A 21,081-nucleotide genomic window follows, 5' to 3' on the forward strand; every position below is an offset into this window, starting at 1 on the left:
TAATAATGAATATATTAAAGTCTAAATACAAACAGAATAGCGCATATTTTTTAGAAGCACTAGTTTAATTTAAACAATTTATAGAAATAAATGATTTATCAAATAACTAAAATTTAGAAATTATCGTGTTCCGTGTTAATTTCTAACGATAAGAATGGAAATTACCATGTTTCATGAAAAATCTTGGGTCTCAGAATTAATAACTTTACGTTAATTTTTATTGAATAAATTAAAAGGATTTTTATGTTCCACGAGTAATCTTAATTGAATGAAATTTCTAAGCTATTTATTTACTATTCAAATCGTTTCTTTGAAAATTTAGTTTTGTTTTTGCTTCATTTAAACTGAAAAAAAAACATTTCTTTTAATTACTTTTTTCGTACTGTCTGATACATTTAATTTCTATCACAGTAATCGCTTCTCGAGAGTTAAACAGAGCAGTAAAAAATTGTTTTTAGAGCATAATTGTGGCCGAGAAAAGTGAACATAACTTATATTTTTTACAAACTTTTAGAAAAATATTCTGTTAATATATTATTTCTCACGATAAAGTTTACTCCTGACACACTTCAAATTGCAATTAGCTGGAGGAAGCGTTTATGGTTAACATAGATACAAATCTATGATTTTAAAATCTATAATTACGATTAAATATGTATATTTGAAAATATCCATTATAGTTTATTAACAAATGACATAATTATCCATGCTGTTTGCTGTAAGATTTCGTATCTTACAAATTAGTATTTAAAGAAAATGCTCTCTCTAATTAAGGTCCACTTAAAGTTTCTTGATTTATTATTTGTACTTAGCGCAGCTGTAATTCCGAACTACTTAATGTTATATCTTAATCATCTGTACTTAATTTAAAAAATTAAGTTTTTAAAGTTATTAAATTAAAGAGAATATATATATATTCTTCAATTGCACTTTATTAAAAGCAATTATTCTTAATAATAATACCTATTTTATTATTTTAGAAAAAGTTGTACACAATCGCAAGTTTTATTTCCTTGGTTATTCATTATTTATTATTAATTTGCACGTAAATACGTAAATTAGACACCTGTATAGTACAGTAATGTATATAAAACTTATTCATACGTCAATGCTGGCTAAAAAAATTCTTCTAAACTTCTGAGGCTTCTTCAGATGTCCATTCAGCTCATTTTTAATGTACTGGAGCCATATTTCATACTAAAATTAAAGCAATTCAACTTCAGATTAATAGTATTTACAGAAAATTATGTTTCTAATAAGACCAAATCGCTTTAATTGGATGGTGTTAAATACTGTACTGTACATACATCCTATAATGTTACAAAAAACTTACTAATCGTGTAACTCTATTAGCAATGACTTATAGCACATAATATTTTGTCTTAACCATAAGAAGAAAAACGTTCTTTAACACACCTATTATATTCCTAATATTTTAATTTAATTAGTGTAGATATAATGGTGATATTCACGACTGTTAATTTTTATAAACAAGTAAAATTTCTACCTTCAAAAAATTTCGGGGAATTTCAACACGCTACTTTATCAGTAACAGAGAAGATAAAGTATAGCCTACTGTAAATTACATGTGCAGACGATTGCTTTATTTCTCAGTTAAGAGTAGCAGTTCCATCTTTAAGCTGCACTAAGCCGAAACGTAACTGTAAATAAGTATTATAAGGAATCGGAATTAATAAAAACAACTTTAATGTCTTTATTAAGTCTGATGTAAATACAAATATATTAGACTTAGGAGTCAATTACACATCATTTAACATTTCCTTTTGTAAATTATAATTGAATAAATAGAATAAAAATTGGTTGTTGGATCGGAACATTTTAAAATAACAATAGTTATTATTGGATTTCTATTTATGCTGTGTGTGCTTCTTTATCGAAATTAAAGTTGAAACAAACTTTAATTATTTTCCGTAATTTCGGACTAAATTTATTCTCAATATTTATTTCTTTCACTTTAATTTATGGGCATGTATGTTTTCAGTCTAACAATTTTAATTAAATCACTTTTCTATAAACTGATTAAATGGAGAAAAAAATATTGGGTAGTTTAATCTATTCATATATTTTTTTAAAAGTAAAATCTATTTTAATTGAAATATGAAANAATAAAAACCGTCTGTTCTCCGTATAAAAATACCAGTTTAATGGCACCTTTTAGATCTTTTATACTGAAATTTTATTCTTCAATATCTGAGTATCCAACACAAATACATTTTTAAAGAACACAAGTCTGCATATGCAGGAAACAACAAACACAATTTATACGTCTTCCACCATTTTTAGTAGCAATAAATATATTTAGAATTAGATAACATTTGTGTTATTCTGAAAATTAAATTTATGTACACAATGTATAATGTAGATACATATTTTTTTATATTAAGAATATTGCATAATCTGTTTTTGAATAGAAATTAAAAAAAAAAAAAAAGATTATTATAAATGTTTGTGAATTATATCCTTTCCATTATTGTAAACTATTAAAAAGTATATAGCAGTACACTGCTTCTATGGGAACAATTGCTGAAAAATTATGTAATATTTAATTTCATAATAGTCATATTAGCAGTATACATTGTATAAGTACAAAATTTTATATAGGACTTTATGGAGAAGAAAAATGAAGCTATTGTACTTTAGCTCAAGTTTTTAAAGTTTGCTCAGATTGAATTTTATGTAAAGATTATATTAATATAATACAGGATAAACAATATTACTAATTAGGGTGTAATATTTTGTTAATAGATCATTATTAAATAACCAATGATGTGAAATCTAAGTCCAGAAAGTGTTCTCACTTTGCAGTTAGAGTAGGAAGTGGACAAACTGCATTTCCTGGATTATTATTAAATATTTAATGATGTATTTATGAACAAATTGTGTTTAAATTTGTTGGCTAAAATAATAAAAATTTAAAGTTTTCTTTGTTAATTGTTTTATGGGGAAGGGAATGTGACACATGGAACTAAAGACTCTGAGAGATTAGTCCCTATTTTGATGTTATGCACGTGAAGAAAACCTGAAAAACTCCACCAGCACTCTAGAGAGTCGCGAACTGGCTCGTAAATACGAGAAATACCCGAGGAAAACCCCTAAATTTCCGCGTGATTAGCTTGTTGGTGAGATGCGAACTCGTGACAATACCAATGAGTAAACATTTCTTCCAATAGTGAGACTAGTGATCTTTTTCATGTCTTAAATATTCCCAATAAACAAAGATTAAAACAATTCACTTTATTTAACAATTGTTAAATAGACCAAGTGAATTGCTACGGAGAAAGATTACTAGTCTCACGTAGAAAGAAGCCTTTACTCATAGTTATATCCGTTCCATTTTATTAAACAGTTTACGAAAAATGTTCGATGGTTTCATTCACTCTCACTGGTGAGGCTTTTCTAATGAATAAAAACAAATATAGGTTTTACACAAGTATTTTTATTGAAAATGAATCCACCTTATTGTATTACGTATGCATCTTTTTTATTACCGTTGTATTGTTTATGTATATTGACCCATCCCTGTCATATTTTTTCTTCGAATTTCCTCGTTCTAGTTCATTCTCATCACGTTTCGTACGGTTAAATTTTTTTTTATTTTGTAAATTGCGTCGGTTTATAATTGTTACAAACTGTAAATAAGTGGGGCACATTTTTATTTGAATTTAGCCCCTTTTAAGAATGTTAATTTTGTAAAAATGATTAAAAGTAATATTCATTAGCTACTCGACGGGAATTTAGTACGTTTCCAATTAGTTTTCTACTATTACGGAAGATGGTTCCGGGCGCTATTTTGCATACGATAAGATAATGCGCAATTAGACGGAACGAATGGTGAATTATTTTCTTTTTTGGCCATTAAGAAGCGAATTTTTAACACCCGATACGAAGATTAGGGTCATAGGAGTGACGATTGGATGAGATAACAGAGATGAGATGTGTGCGGCCGGAGATCCGGTATAGTAATCGTAAAAAAAGCAGTAATTTATACGTCTGTGTGTGCCAGATATCTCTTAGGAACGGAAACCATAGAGAGAAAAATACGCTTCCGTCAACCTACTTTGTGGCTCCACGCAAAGAAACTTTCACCAAATTTTGCGTGTTGATTAAAAATAGTATATACTGTATTTTTTTTTTTTTTCTTTTGCCACTTCTCTATGACGCTGGACGCTTCCACACGGAACCTCTCTGACATATTTGGGGCTGTGTATTAGAGGTTATCTTTGATGGCCCGCACGCACTTCGGCGAAAATTGTTTTTAGAGAATGCCCGTTGGCATCCCTATCGAAATTCATTTCTGGAATCGCATCACGTGACTGGCATACAAAAAAGTCGTCCCGTTAAGTAATTCTCCCCCCTTTATGTAACGTGCCGTGCTGGATCCTTTAGTGCGCGATTTTAATTAAATAGAATTCCTTTTTCAAATATTGTGTGAAAGTTGCGTAAGGATTGGCTCTGAAAATAAATTCTTAAGACGAGCCGAAGTTTTGGTTAGGAATTTTTGGCACAGTAGCCAAAGGATTGTGCTGTGTCGAACCTAAATCATTGCCAAAAACTCCCAACCAAATTCAACATAGAACAAAAACTAGAAAGTCTACGGTGTTCCAATACAAAATTGTGGGTTGTGTGTAGCTTATCCCATAGTTTCAGGCTATTTTGGCGTACAGAAATCGTTCAAAATTTTAGATTTTTTTCGGTTTTCAAATGAAAACTTAGTAGAATCTCTAGAAACTTTATACCAGTTTCTCTCGAAATTAGATTCAAAACAATCTAAACTTTAAAAATTTAGTTTAAAAAAAATGAATTGATTTACATTGGCAATCATTTTCAAAGCTTAAATCTAGAATTTTCGGAAGTTTTTTTCTAGAACCAACTCAAGAAAAATCGAGTTTAGGGAAGTCAATTTAGATGGTAATCCCTGCCAGAAAATGCACGCTTCAGCATGTTCAGTTAATGATTACGACGATAATAAGCGTTAACATAATTACGTTAATCGATATCATCAGCATTATCAATACAACAGATTGATTACGATATTAGATAATAAACAAATGGGCGGGCCATCAGTTAGGGCAGTGCCTTCCTGTGATGAACAAAAAGAGGAGGCGGGATCCAATGGAACGACATACGAGCCACATCTCCATCCTCTTCACTCGTTTATACGAAATCCTATGGTCCGTGTCGACCGCAACACCTGATAAGCGGTGAAAAAACAACGTTAAAAAAATTATAAAAATATGTGCCATCCACTTAATGCTTCTTGATGCAAACCCTTCACAGCCAGGATTTATTGAACAAAGTGGATTATACATAAATAATTTGTAGTATAACAACAGTTGTGAAGACACAGGTGAGTTGCGAGATACAAACTTCAGTGCATATTTTTAATATATATATTTTTAGTGTGATTAACTAAACTTAATTTTTATTATATCGTTTACAAATTCTGTACCCGAATTTGGGTTAAGTTTAACTCGTAACGGATTTCGTTAATGATATGCATTATTCGTTACAGGGTGTTTACTCTGTCCTTGCGGAATGCGGATAACGTTACGGGCATTTCTTCCTGTTACTGCGATTGAAATTTGTTAAATAATATTTGCATATCGTTGTATACGCGTACACATCACTAAATTTTGTACAATTTATGCGATTTTTTAAAATTAAAAGCCGATAAACTTCTGTAGTAAAACCATCTGGAGTTGAAGAGGTGTTTCGTGCTCCTATCATTTTAATTTTTCCATCTTTTCCAGCTGAAATTATAATTAATATAAAACAGTATATTTTGAGAATGTTTTATTAATTTTCAATTTTTCTATATTTTATGCAATAAATCATTAAAATGAATGCAGATTTAACACGACACTGACGTGTAATTTAATACTAGATTATGAAAGATGTGTTACAATCGATGTAGTTTGGTGAAAAGTACATGGTAATTGCGTACACACAAAAGTTAGCCGATTATGAAACATCTTTCGTGTTTATTCCATTGTATAAAATTATACTAGAAGCGTTACATAAAGCACACAAAAAAGTGAATTTCCTTTAGAAGAACCCCTCAACTTTTAAGTTAATTTACACAATTTAAATATTACTTTCTTTTCACTCATTTTTTTTAAAATTAATTATTGTATCGAGAGTTTTAACTTAGTTCTCAGCAATAATATACAAATTAATTCTCTATTTTTTCTTCTGTACAGTTCTTTACTACGGTTTCTTTAAAATTCGTAAAATTTTCTTTAATTAATGTCTTAACATTATATATATATGTAAGATTATTTCGTATGTTATATATGCTTTTGTTTAAGTCTACTTCATCGTGTATGATGGATTAAACTTTAATTTAATAATACATAAGCCTATATGTATTATATATAATATGCTATACAGTAATATATGTATGTAATAATAATAAGAAGCCTTTCTACATGAAGTTTAGTAGACTTTTTTTTAATTTGTAGACCAGGTCTGTAAAGTTTGGCCACACAATTTACATACGCTTTGTATATACCCAAATAACTGAATTAAATTTTATTAGACCATTCAATCTTTATAATTAACTGAAATATTTATAAAATGGCGTCAACTTTAGTAAATAACAACACAAAAAAAACAGGAGACATTCCATGCTAAAAGTAAGTATAAAACACCACAAATTAGATACAAATATTCAAAATTTTTACTCGCAAGACCATTGAATTGAATTGTTACAAAGTGAAGCTGATCCATGCCAAATAATGTAACATTTCTAAATCGATTCTGGTCAAAAAACACCGTCCTTTATTGTTTCGGATCGGTATCTGGTTAATTGTATAAAGGTCGCCGGTCCAATTTCCACGTAACAGTAAAAATATGCAGGCAGGATGCAGAGAAAAAAATAGTGTATCGTCGACCTAACGGATCGAACGACTATTCCTTTTATTTGGCTGACCCCAATGCCTTTGTGACCCGTACAGTAACTGATAAAAATAACATCCAGGCTGTTTTGAAGGTTAATTAATTTCGTTTCGTAACAATTATCGAAAGTTCGTCTATGCGTAACTTTTTTTTTTTTTAATAAATAATGGAAGTGGGTGCACATTTGATACCCGTTATCTCTTGTTACTCTTCATTTTACCACATATAGGTAAGGTTCGATTTTTATGTTTCTATCGCGTTGCTATAAATAAGTTATATATATATTTCTAAACGGAGATTTACACCATAAAAGTAAAGAAAAATTCCTGTTTATTTTGCTCTTATTCTCTGTATTATGATGTAAAGCGTATAAACGTGTAGTGTTTACTCTTTTAAATATGTTTATTCCTTGAATAGTTGTAAGGTTCTTGTCTCTAAAACGTTAATTATTATCTCAATAGCCAGTTGGTAGAGATGTGAGGTTTTTCAAACTGCAATGGAGTTAAATAATCGAGATTATAATGAAGAAAGGCTTTTTAATGGTGGAATCCATTTCGTTCCTCAATGGACCGTCTTCAGCCACAACTATATGAATATAGATACCTGTAATATTACCTCCATTCACATTGTTGTGGCTGTAAGAAAAATGGTATAAAAAAGGAGCCTAAAGAAAGTGTTAACCAATAACTGTAATTATTCTTATAAGGATCCGGGTTCGATCCAATCCAGATTCCTATAATTTATCTTGGCTATTATGGGTGGACATGACGTTTCCTATTTTCATACATTACTTTACGTTGCAGTTTCCTATTTCGTGCGTTGTTGGATGACCATAACGTAACCAGGGCGCTCTTATCTTTGTAAATAAATTACTCAATTAGAAAAGAAATAAATGAGTACAGGGAAAAGAATTTAATATGATAAACACGTGAATATATAATGTCTAAGAGTAAGTCTTAATCTCAACGCTAGTGGATACGTCCAGAGTGGTACAGTAGGTTTGCACGTTTGCTTTAGACCTCCCTAATATCGGTTCTAACTATGCGGGTCAGGACCACCCATAATAGACATAATTGTGATCTGTCATACGACTAATCAATGTAAAAATTCCATCCATTATTGCATATTGCAATTCACCCGTAAGTGAAACTGTCACATAGAAAAATGAACCAATGTCCGCTTTAAACGTTTCTAATTGTTCTTCATTAATGGAAACTTTTCGGGCGCTCTCATGAAAAGAAATTAACGCAATTCAGTTGTTTGCTTAATAAACATTATGTTGAGTATTTAATTAGCACATTAACTAGTTCAAAATTATTTTAAAATTACTTTTTTTCCTAGTATTTACGACTATACAAGCGAAGTTTACGTAATATCCCACCACGCTCGGCCATGACGTAAGGAATGTTCGACAAATTGAACACGATATGTTCGTTCTTAAACAATTCGGTTCAACAACCCAATACCGAACGGAAATCAAGAACAAACTAAGGAAATTACGTCAATGGGAATTATTTGTAACTGAAGTTTCGTGCACAGGAGAGTCCATTTTCTATGTACAATCAGTGAAACCATGAAGATCTCGCTACAGCGAGATGTTTCATACAATTATTCTGATCCTTAAAGTTATCCGCTACGCTTTGTAGTGTTAAAATTTCAAATTACGGTTGAAATACCATTGCTAAATTACAGTAACAATTTAGCCCACTATAACGACTATTCTGGGTGACTATTATCTAAAATCGCTGTGTAAATACACTTTAATGGAATTTTATAGCATTTTTGAGGTTAATTACGTTTCTATTTTGTTAAAATTGGACATTTTCTCCCCATTTTTTTACATTATAGGGTGAGAATATCCGAAATATTGTGTTCTCCTTGGTAGAAGTCATTTACCCCTTGTATGGAAATTATGGGTGTGTACGGTTTGTATATATGTGTGTCACGCAATTGACAAAATAAATACATCATCGCATCACGTTATTGCTCTCACGTGAAGAGCCATTCACCCCGTTACGAAACGTTGATCATCTTGAAGATGAAAGATGATTAACACTTGATTTATTTTAATTAACATTAATTATTTTACAGGGAAATGAAGCTGGACGTTCATCTCTTTCTACTTATAATCAAAATTTTGTTTCGAAAAGTTTTAACTCAAAGTAAGTATATTTACGGGTTGGAGGTATTGCTATTTATAAATTATGTTAATAATTTGCCCTTTGCAGCACCTGAGCAGCAGCAACAGCAAAACTGTTTCGGAGGTATAGGATCTTACGATAAAGTTACCGGAAGAAAATTTGGATCCGGAGTTACGTCTTCTGTGTTGACTGAGCAGAGAAATCAGGCATTAACTAGAGAATGCCTGAACCTATGCAAGCAGCAAAGCTCCTGCCGATCCTTCTCTTTAGACTATAAAGAATTCAGGTGCAATTCGTATGAAGTAGATTCGGTCGGTAGGAAGGAGTTGTTTGAAGTCGTTTCCGGTGTTAATTACTTCGAAAAAACATGCTTTCGAGGCAGTAAGTACAGTACCTTCAATTAACTCCTAGTGATAAGTATGGCAGAAGAAGTTTTAAATTTTTAAAAATTTTTCCAGTACCAAAAGCCACTTTCGATACCCTTTGTGGTTCTCGCATGTGGACTTTCGATCGAGTGCCAGACGCATTTTTAGATGGTTACGTAGAGAAGGACGTGACTAATATCCAAACGAAAGAAGAATGCCAAAAGTTGTGCCTTTTGGAGGAATCATTTACCTGTAGGTCGTGTGACCATGACGAAGTGCAGAAGATCTGCAGACTAAGCAAAGAAGACAGGAGAACTCAACCTCAAGCTTTTAGAGAAGTGCCAGGAAGTGGAAGGGATTACTTAGAGAATCAATGTGCCGCTTCAGGTATGTGAATTCCTGAAAATCACACAAGAAAAAGAAAATTAAGTATATTTGTATGAGATGAATCTAAATTTCGGGGTCCTGGAATGAAAAAAACTTAAATTTTATACATGAAGATAACTTTAATAATTTCAAAATCTAAATTCGAGCGTTGCTTTAAACTAAATTACCTCAAACAATTACAGGAAATCTACACACTAGTTTGAGTTTGAAAGCCACATGATACAATGCAGGTTTCCTAAGGTTTTCTACTTAACATTTACGAAGAAGAGTTGTTCTTCGATTCTTTCCGTCCTGTGGGCAATAAGAGGGACTATTGGGAGAACTAAGAACCCGTAGATTCGGTTCTCACCACCTGGCTAGGCCCACAATGTAGGCAGCCAGGTGGTGAGGGACGGAGCTTGACATATCCGAGTCAGACCTCCCATGAAAAATTCTTGACGATGCTCTCCCGCATTTTGATCCTAGGCTCTCCAGAGTGGTGGGCTGCTCCTTAACTTGTCTTTGCCATCCCGCCGTCAGGATTCATGTACAGTAGAATTGTCATGACAATTCATGTAGACAACAAATTCATTGTGATCTTTAAATTTATCTCTAGAAAATGTATGCACTGTACATTTTAGAATTCTTTCAAGAAAGTACACACTTCTCCATTTTATTTTTGCTATTACAAGAAAGTTTTTAAAAATTTTACACATATCTCAAGTAAATAAGATTTATTTAAATACATTTATCACTATTAAAGCTATAGGATTATAACTCTGCAGCTCCGAATTCTCTATCCCTATATCCTGCCTTTTATATCCTAACTTCCTCTCTTCCTAAACCATTTCCTGCGAAACAAAAGCTCATCTCTCTAACTGAATACGAACAATAAACATTAACCTTATTAATATTATCGGATATATTTGATAACAATTCAAAAATACATTATTCCATTCTTTTACATAATTCGAAAATTTGCAGCATCGAAGCTTTGATCAGTTCCAACAATTTCCATTCGAAATTATTAAAATTTCCTGTTTGAAATAAAAAAAAAACGAAATTGAAATGCTAATTAGCAAATTAATGCTAATTATTTGTAAAGTGGAATTGCCATGTGTTACTTTACATTTATATTAACCTATTAATATGCCTTTAAATACGCGATTAAAACTTAAATTTTGCTCTTTATATCTACTGTTAGGGCTGAATTTACAGCTTAAGTGCCTCGCGATTTTAAATTTATTATTATTTATTGAAGGTCCTTTTATATCTTGAAGCTTAGTCTTGCAGCTAGTCTAAATTTACTCTTAAAATAGTTTCGTTTAGCATGCCAATGCTGTAGTTTTTGTTATTGGAGACTACACTAATGAATATACAATACGCAACGTTCTATAATTGTCTTTATAATACGACACGTGACCTTCGACGACTTTAATTATTCTCCTCTTCAAGTTCTATGCACCGGAAATGACAAATGCAGCGCAATTCCTGTTCGAATGACCCAGTTACGTTACATTCAGTGGATGTTCACATCACCCCGAACGTATTTTGTAAAGTCCTCTTTTTTTAGAATAAGTTTTTATAAAAAAAATCTGGATAGTTTTCGTGATGACAACTACTAATACTGTCAAAATAAATAGTAGAAAAAGTAAATTGAAACGATTTTGTCGTCTCTATTATTATTTATTTTGTTTAATTCAATTTTTTGCAAACCAAACAAAACTATTTTACATGTCGAATTCACGCAACGTAACTTGTTAAACTTTTGTTTACATGAGAAAGTTTCGATATAATTTAATGAGGTGAATAGTATTAGAGATAATGAGAGCAGTAGTTACTATAGCCTACTTTATGTTTAGAACGATTTAAACTTGTTTTTCTCACCAATTTTAACTCCTATTCTCATCCTTTCTTTGCCTTTCTACATTTTATTTTCCTTTTGTTAAGCCATATTTTATCATATTTCAAAGATCTTACATCAAATTTTAACTTTTACTCCTGGAATTTTGCCAGTTTTTAGTTCCAGACTTTTACCTTTACCCTCAAATAATGACATTTATATTAGTTTAAACTGGAAATCCTTTTTTTTTGTGAAAAATTTTACTCGATTTTTTAAATTTCTTTCCTTTATAAAGGTTTTCTCGTTATTTAGGGGAGATCGGGGCAACTTCGGCATGCGGGGCAAGTTTGTCAAGCGCTTTTTTTAAAAAACAAATTAAAAGGAGACTTTGGTTATAGGTTAGGCAGTTGAGTTTTATTGGTGGCTTGTTGAGTGTAGTGTTTTTATTGTTCTCCAACAAGCGTAGTTGAATTATCAAGCAAATTTTCATTTTCGTTCAATTCCATATAATATTTTTTTTCCATTTATATAGAATTAGCATGTTTTGTTATAATTCCATGATAACGAAAGTTACTTTTCCTGTTAGAAGGATGTAACTTCAACTTATTCACGTGTCCAGATCGTGGCTTGGCATTCTGTTCTCAGGGTTGTACTTAATGTTTCGAAATCATGACTAGCGGGGTAAGATCGGCAACATAAAGCCACATTAGAAGCAAAGGATAAAAATCAAACAGATGATAAATGAAAACATGTTTGCATTTGTTATTCATGTATATATGTCTTTGAACTTGCATTTCGTTGTAATAATATTAAATGGGTGTTGGATTTGTATTTCTTTGTTTTAATAGTGAATTCCAACTTATACATTGTTAATAACATAATTTTATATACGTGCCTATCTTGCCCCATTACTGTTGCCCCTATACCAGGGGCAACTTTAATAAAAATAATTAAAATAATTACAACTTTACAAAAAGAGAGAAGTTGCCGATCTTGCCCCTATACCCGGGGCAACTTCGTCAATTTCTCTCTTCTTGTAAAGTTGTAATTATTTTAATTATTTTTATTTCCAAACTGATTTTAACCAGTTCTATAGTAAGAAAACATTCCAATAGACAATATGCAAAGCTTTTTTTTCAGTTTACAGCAGTATTTATTACACAAAATTTAAGTAAAGCTTAACATGCCGATCTTGCCCCGATCTCCCCTATATTAAATTTTTGTTATTTTTTCACTAGCTCCGACGTCCTGTCGTTACGATCTCAGACCAGACATCTCCATTCTGTCTATGGACGGTCTTCAGTACGCTTCTAACGAAGACGAATGCCAGAGTCAATGTGACACAGAAACGGCATTTACTTGTCGTTCGTACACTTACATGGAGAACAGATGTTACGTCAGTGGAGACGATACCACCAGCCTGGGACCCGTACAACTTCCAATTGTGAGTGGTGCTATTTATGGAGAGAAAAAGTGTATTATAGGTAAGTGATCTTCTAATGAACACATTAAATTCTTCATATAAAATGATTTCTCGTGATGAAAAACCATGCTTATTTAATAGAGCAATGTACGGGAGGAGTTTTTACTTACGAAAAAATGACTGGTGTTATATTAAACTCGGCCATATCTACAGCAATATCTAGCCTAACTCCAGGAGCTATAGGAATCACATTAGAATGCCGAGATTATTGCCAGAAAGAAGGATTGTCTTGCCCTTCCTTCAGCGTTAACTATTTACATAATCAATGCGACAAATTGGATAGGAATTCTCAAGGAAGGGATCAGGACTTAGTGTACAGAGACACTTTCAACTACTTCGAGAAGATTTGCCTTCGTGGTTCGGAAGCCATGGCATGCTCAGATAAAGCTTGGGCTTTCGAGAGGGTTAATGGTTACGAAATGGATTCGTATCTATATGATCGCGTATTGGCTCCGGTTTTAAGCAGAAGAGACTGCGAAGAATTGTGCTTAAAAGAGAGAAATTTCGTTTGTAGATCGGCTCTATATAATGACATAACCACAGAATGTAAGCTGTGCAGAGAAGATCGCAGGACACAACCTATACATTTTAGACAATCAACAAGTACTAGAGTGGATTATTTAGAAAACCAATGTATACCAAGTAAGTCAATTTATGTATTATCTCACTTTAACTACTTGAAATCATAAAGATATTTAATAATATTAAGATTTTTATAATGCATTTTTTGAACATGCACGTCAATAAATGAACCTGGAAGGATGGGAAAGTGGATGCTTGCTTCCCTTGTTATAAAACAAAACTTGTTAAATGTATCAGGTGTAGTTTAATTTAAGAAACATTTTCAGTTAGAATTTCATTAAAAAACGTTCAATCTACTAACGTTCATAAGCAGAGAATGATCAAATTCTAATGGAAAATTGCTTCTTAAAGTAGACTGATTTAAATAAAAATGCAAATTACGTGATGGATGAAACTTGTTTGCACTTGAAACGATAACATTGCACTAACTACAACCATACAGCTGTAAACTGTATATAACAAATCTATATTATTTTTTTAGCTCTAACAATTTGCCCTTATCAGAAACAAGAAGGTAGATATCCAACTTACACAGACTTTGTGCAAGCGGGTGGGGTGATATCTCAAGAAACTTGCGCTCAACTGTGCGACAACTTTCAATCTTTTAACTGTCGCTCTTATGCTTACTATTCGAGCAGTGGACAATGTTTTATTAGTGGAGACGACACAGTTAGCGGGAGAGGTAGTAGTGCAATTCAATCCCGTCCTGGATTAACATATTTCGAAAGAGACTGTCAATCTGTTCCGACCACATTCACAACTCCTCCTCCATCTACGCCTATTGTCCAACCTCCAGGTATGATAAAAATTAAGACAAGTGAACCAATGAATTCGAATTCTAATGACATAATTTTCTTATAACAGCGCAAAGGTGTGCACCTAATCAGCGCCAAGTGTTTGCTCAAGTAACAGGATACGAATATATAGGATCAACAGGTTCGTTATTATATCGTGGAGACAGTCAAGTCCCAGGAATCGCTAAAGAATGCGTGGAGAGATGCATAAGAGCATCAGAATGTCACGGGTTTAATTTAGATTATCAGAGACAAGAATGCGCTATGCTGCAAGATATCTCGTCCACTAAACCAACCGACCTAAAACCTAGTTTTGGAAAGGCTTTCTTCGAAGGATTCTGCATATCTGGTAATATATTTTTGATTTTCCTCATTCATATCGTTATGCAGCCATTTATAATCACGAATTTCATATTAAAATTACAGTTTTTGTGTCGTGTAATAAAATCTGGGTTTACGATCGTTTCGTGGACAGAGAATTGGTCGGAGCGCAGCCAAGAGACGTTATACAATTTGTTTCTCGAGTAGACTGCCAACGATTGTGTATGGAACAGAGAAATTATGTATGCTCTAGCATTAACTATAATAGTTTCAGACAAGAATGTATGTTATATGAAAGCGTATATAGAACGACTGCCAAAATCCAAATTTCCTACGCTAAAGGTGTCGATTATTTAGAGAAACAATGCTATTTAGGTAAGACTTTTGTCTAGTTTTTAGTATATATTTTGCTCAAATTTGAAAAACTTGTGAATTTTTTTAATTTAGACACATCATCTTGCCCATATGACACCGTTGAAAGAGATCTAAAGATGTTATATATCACTAAAACTATTGATGTTACCTCCAATTTTCAATGTGAGAGGGCTTGTAACGGAGAGCACGATTTCAACTGTAGATCGTATACGTATCTAGATAAAGCAGATAAAAGTCAATGCCTGCTGAGTTCAGAAAGTAGAGAAACCGGACAGAGCTCCGCCATTCAGTACTTTCCACGCACGCTTTACGCTGGTAAAATGTGTCGACCTCCCTCACCGTCGACACCCACTCCACGTCCTACCAGACCTCCTGTCACTCCACCCACTCAACCAACAATTCCACCAACGATAAGACCTACACCCCCCATACCAGCAGTGTGTACTCCTGACAGATATACCTATGAGAAAACTCTAGGGATGGATTTTAAATATGCAAAAAGGGAACGAGTTTATTCACGTTTTCCAGTAGGTGTTGTGGGCGACTGTAAAAACGAATGCCAGAGACAAGGGGACAGATGTAAGGCTTTCGTCGTCGAATACAGTAAATTTCAGAACTGTTATTGGTTAGATAACGCTGCTACAGATGCAAGGAGTACTTTAATAGAGATTAAGGACTTTTCTTATTTTGAGAAAATCTGTTTAAGAGGTTAGCTAATTTTATTTTACTGTACTTATAAAAATCGAGACTAATTCTTGAAACATTTAGGAGAAATCAATTCTTTTTACATTTTCAGAACCAACTTGCGGGAAAATTTGGACTTTTGATAGAGTAGTCGGTTTCGAGTTACAATTAGCTCCATATCAGGAATTACCAAATGTATTTAAAAAGGCAGAATGTCAAGAATTCTGTCTGAGGTCCAGGCCACCGTGCAGATCAGCAAATTATTACTACAGACGTCGATTGTGTCGACTATATACCGAAACTAGAAGAACACGCCCCAATAGTTTCGCACGCTCCAATCAAGATGTCGATTATTTGGAAAATCAGTGTGCTGCAGGTAATCTTAATTCGATATAAATTAATTAAATCAATTTAAAAATTCTGAATTAAACTTCCTTCACTTAATTCTGGGCTTTCCCGCACTCTTTCTTTGCAACAGAAGAAGCATGATTTACAGGAGTTTATTTCTTTTTTTTCTCACTAGCTGCATCGGCATGTCAGTATAGAGAATGGCCTGATAGAATGACACCATATATGGATCGTGTCACAAGGTCTTTCACGTTAGCGGAATGCCAGGGTCAATGCGATTCGGAGCGAGATTTTACGTGTAGATCAGTAAATTATGAAACTTTCGCTCGAGAATGTGCCCTTAGCAGCGAAGATTTATCTACAATACCCAGAGGGCAGTTGTCTCTAGAAACAAGAGCCAACTCTATATACAGTGAAAAAGGAACATGCGAGCAAGGTAAGAAAATGGATAAATTCGTGTAAATAATGCGAAAATCAGCATGTTATTATAAAAATTATCTTTCCAAACACACAGTTAGTGTCCAGTGCAACCATCAAGATATGTTACTATCAGTTAACTTCGATTTTCCCTTCAATGGAAGGGTGTACGCTAAAGGAAATCCAACACAATGCTATATGCTAGGAACTGGACAAACGTCTTTGCAGTTTGCTATATCTTTAGGTTCCCGGTGTGGTACTAAAGAAGAAGTTAGTAAACTAAACTATTTTATTGAAAGATATACTTTAAATTTTCTAAATATTTTATTTTTGTTAGACCCCTACTAGATTTACCAACGAAGTAGTTGTCCAGCAACATCCAGTTATCGTTACAGATAACGACAGAACCATACGAGTCATCTGTTCATTCGAGACTGCAGATCGCACTGTTACCTTGGGATCACCTGTACTCGGTGGCATACCGGGAATAGATGTCACGTGAGTATTAATAATTAATTATTTACTATAAATTTATACACTTCTAATTGTTTTTATTCTGTATAGTACTAGATTCCAACCTACCTTGGCATCTCTAGTAACGAATACCGCTCCTCCTCCAAACGTCGTTATGAGAATTTTGGATCGAACGGGAAGAGATGCTACAGTTGTAGGTCTGGGTGACGAATTATCACTTAGGTTAGAATTAAGACAACCTGAAAGTAAGTAAATTTGTTTAAAATAATGTAGTAAATTCCTATTTTACTTACATAATTTTTCTTCTAGCTTCCCTTGCAATCTTTGCGCGCAATCTGTACGCCAGAAGTAAAAATGGAGAATCGTTGTTTCTCATCGACAGCACTGGGTGAGTTCATATAATTTCACTGTTAATAGGTGAAATTACTTAAAAATTTAATGAAATATTTTTAGATGCCCAACAGATTTGAGTATCTTCCCTGCACTTAGTCTAGACCTTCGAGATAGACGAACTTTATACGCTAATTTTAAAGCGTTTAGATTCCCCTCTACTGGATTAGTAAACTTTGAAGTACAGATAAGATTCTGTCCAGAAAGATGCCAACCTGTAAGTAATCAAAATTTTCACAATTAATTAGTTTAAATGCGTTTAATTTACGATTTTTGTTTGCAAGGTACGATGCTCCAATGGTCTTGAATCATTTGGTAAACGTAAACGAAGAGATTTGGAAGAAGTAAACATTACGAATTTCGAACTTTACACCGAATATCAGGCTTTACCAGTCGAAGACGATAAATCTGTTCCCGTCATTGTGCCTCAAGCGGCCATTGTCGAAGATTTACTAAACAGAAATGTAGGGCCTAGCACAGAGGAGATGACTTCGTTACATACACCGTATGATAATGAAACATATAATACCACCATTGATATAGACGACATCACTACAATGCCAATGTCATTAGCTGTAGAAAGAGAATCTACAATAAATATTATAAATGAAACAAAATATCCAGTTACAGAATCTATTGCGGAAACTGAAAGTAATCTTACAACACCTCAACAAGCGTGGAATCGAACTGAAGGCGATTCGACAGTTGAAGATGTTTTCTCGTTTTGGACCACTAATTATAAATTTCAGTTAGAAGATGGAGGTAATGATGACTTCAGAATGTACGACAATATACCAAGCAATCTTCCTTCAACTGCAGAATATGTGGCTGCTACACCTGCCAGAAATGTTAGAGAAATTCCTCTTTCGTTAGCCATTATGGTTGGAGATGATTCTGATAAGAATTCCTTTTCAGATTCTAGCAACAGAAATGACGGTGAGTTCTGTTCTTTTTTTTCTTTTTTTAATAATAAAAGTACATGATGATTCACTATGGAATGAACAGTTACTATGGGGAATATCTCCGTATAAAATGAAAAGACAATGCATGAAACACGAACAGAGCAATTCTTTATTTCACGATAAAGGTGTTTCACATTAGATGTTATTCAAATTCAAATTTGACTGTGCAGTCATGTGGTATTAAACAAATTAAGTGTTAAGTTCCGAGTCTGTCACCCTGTATTTAATGTAATTCCACTTCAGTAAAGTAATTCGGACTTTCCTAACTTTTCATGGGGAACTACACAAAAAAGATTACGAGTTCCATGAAAAATTTTAAGGAACATAGTGAGGAAGAAAATATCACGCTGGATTTTATACCAGGACCGGACTTACTGTATTTTTTTTTTTTTTTTTTACTCTTTCCGCCTTTAGGGCACTAAGAGGACCGCTTATAGTAAACCCATTATGGGTTCGGCCAGGCCCAAAATGGGGCGGCCGGATGGTGAAGGACGGGGTCCACATATCCGGATGGACTATCCCCCAAAAAATTCCTGGGGATTTTTTGACCAGTCCGGATTCGATTCCAGGTCCCCCGGGGCGGCAGGCTGCCAACTTTGACCGCTCGGTCATCCGACCACAACTTATTGTATTTATAAACGAAACTAGCTACAGTTTAGGAATTTACACTTTTAAATTTATTTGGTACAGGAGAAAAGGCTTCTTATATTGATACAAAAAACCTTTCTTCCTCTGTCAGCGGAGAGTCAAAAAATTTAAATCAAATTCTGTTCCATACACTGGTGTGAATGATCCCATTGTTGGTCAGACTCACTTGTAATATTTAAAATTAAGGTTTTTTGGCCCAGATTATGTTGGTACCTTATTTCAAGACATACAATCCGATTACAGTAATAAATACACGTATTTTTTTTATTTTTAGGAAATCCCGTTTCCGATGTTTTGTGCGCCTCTCAATCTACTATTATCGCGACTGTAGTGACAGTGACTCTTCTACACGTTGGGGTTGCCTTAGGAGCTATGTTTTGCTGCAGGTGGCACAGAAGGAATAAGAAAAAGAAGCATTTGGAAGACAATTTGGCGATACAAACGACGTGTGGCAATTCGGACATTTTGTTCGGTAGCCCCGACGTTAATTTTAGTACGATTTACGGGTCCTACGAAACTCCGCCTTGAATCAAATGTATTTATATTATATTTTAAAGGTAATTTCCATAAATTACAATAGATTTTATATCAAATTGATGTATAAGTTATGCTTAGAGGTGCACATAAAATTATGCGCGACTCTAATAAAAACTCACCTTTTAACGAAAAATATTAATTATATCAATATTCTGAAGTAAACTAAGGCAAAAACCATTCATTTTTCTTTAAAAAATTCTATTTAGTAAAGAAAAATAAATGATAAAAATTCTTTCAATATATCGCTTTCCGTAACCAAATCAAATTTGGTTACTCGAATTATTGTCAATTAGAGTATAGAAAAATTCTCAAAATGTATAAACATAGAGTGCCATCTGTTGATGAAAATTAGAATCTAGAAAAAAAAAGTTAATGTAGAGAATGATCATTATTGTTATCATTTCCTTCAGTAAAATTTATTATAAATTATCTAAATAAAGAGAAGCCAAGCTTAATTATGAAAAATTTAAACGAATTTTTAAATATATATGTATACAATTTTGTTTTTTAATTATCTTTCATTTATTTAAAAAAGTGTTTAAAAAAATGTTAGTTGGATATTAATTTAGTCGCATGATGTACAGAAAATTATGCAATTATGTTATTGATGTTTATATGCTTAAAGCAATATATATTGCGGCTTTTGTACTGCTTTATATTAAATACTATTAAAATATATGATTTTTAATTTTTTAATATTTTCTTTGAGATTTATATCTTGACTTAAAAGTATACAAAATGATTTCAAACTATGAGGACAAACTTCAGGAATGGATTCCTGGTGTGACAATGAACAAAAATGCTCCTATTAATATATGCACTGATGCCAAAATAGATGACATCATTGGATGCCATAAATTATACACACAGGATATAATGTTGCACACAGTATGGCATATGTACCACAGACAGAATCACAGTAAATGCTCAAGTGCTCTCAATGAAAGTGGTTGCATGTCGCATTTTGGACTGATGCACGCTTTTAAATGTTTTAGCCTGTATTTGAACGGTGTTGTATACGTTGCCTCAGCATAGGCACATTGAGAACTGGCTCAGCATACATAATACTTTTTGATTCCTCACGAACAAAAATCATATGGAATTTGAGATTCACCAGCTGGATTGGTCACGCAACAAGCCTTTCCTCTACTGATCCATCTGCCATGGAATGCGGTTCAGATACTGATAAACAGGAACACAGCAGTAAATATATCTCGACACAACACTTCCGGATATATGTCAATAGGATCATTTTTACACTTTGTCTACTCCCACTATCAAAGTTTGTCCCCCATACCTTGGAATCATTCTATATAAATACAGTAATTAATTAATGAAAACATTATACTTGTATATTAAGGTCGACGTATTATATAGATAAACGAAGATACAACACTCTTTCAGATTTTAATGACAATTTTTGTAATTTTTTC

The 21,081-nt window shown here is 33.0% G+C and overlaps 1 protein-coding gene across 1 annotated transcript; it reads left to right on the forward strand.

Annotated features, from left to right (window-relative positions):
- Positions 1-7,126: 7,126 nt before the first annotated feature.
- On the forward strand, positions 7,127-20,131 carry LOC111631915. Its single transcript, XM_023376252.1, has 19 exons — positions 7,127-7,147; positions 9,010-9,080; positions 9,147-9,440; positions 9,518-9,811; positions 12,872-13,117; positions 13,198-13,758; positions 14,180-14,494; positions 14,563-14,841; positions 14,919-15,188; positions 15,261-15,896; positions 15,985-16,248; positions 16,396-16,656; positions 16,735-16,907; positions 16,975-17,135; positions 17,202-17,356; positions 17,421-17,499; positions 17,565-17,718; positions 17,786-18,437; positions 19,386-20,131. The coding sequence occupies exons 2-19, from the start codon at positions 9,014-9,016 to the stop codon at positions 19,637-19,639; spliced, it is 5,115 nt and encodes a 1,704-aa protein (XP_023232020.1). The 5' UTR covers positions 7,127-7,147; positions 9,010-9,013; the 3' UTR covers positions 19,640-20,131.
- Positions 20,132-21,081: the final 950 nt, after the last annotated feature.

This window comes from Centruroides sculpturatus, unplaced genomic scaffold (assembly GCF_000671375.1).
Source record: "Centruroides sculpturatus isolate CEXI.00-Female unplaced genomic scaffold, Cexi_2.0 scaffold718, whole genome shotgun sequence".
Taxonomy (NCBI): Eukaryota; Metazoa; Arthropoda; class Arachnida; order Scorpiones; family Buthidae; genus Centruroides; species Centruroides sculpturatus.

Coding starts and splice junctions, on each gene's coding strand:
- LOC111631915 (XM_023376252.1), top strand. CDS start 9,014: ATGAAGCTGGACGTTCATCTCTTTCTACTTATAATCAAAATTTTGTTT. Junction 9,812..12,871: donor GAATCAATGTGCCGCTTCAG/GTATGTGAATTC, acceptor TTTTTTCACTAG/CTCCGACGTCCTGTCGTTAC. Junction 15,897..15,984: donor TGAGAAAATCTGTTTAAGAG/GTTAGCTAATTT, acceptor TTACATTTTCAG/AACCAACTTGCGGGAAAATT.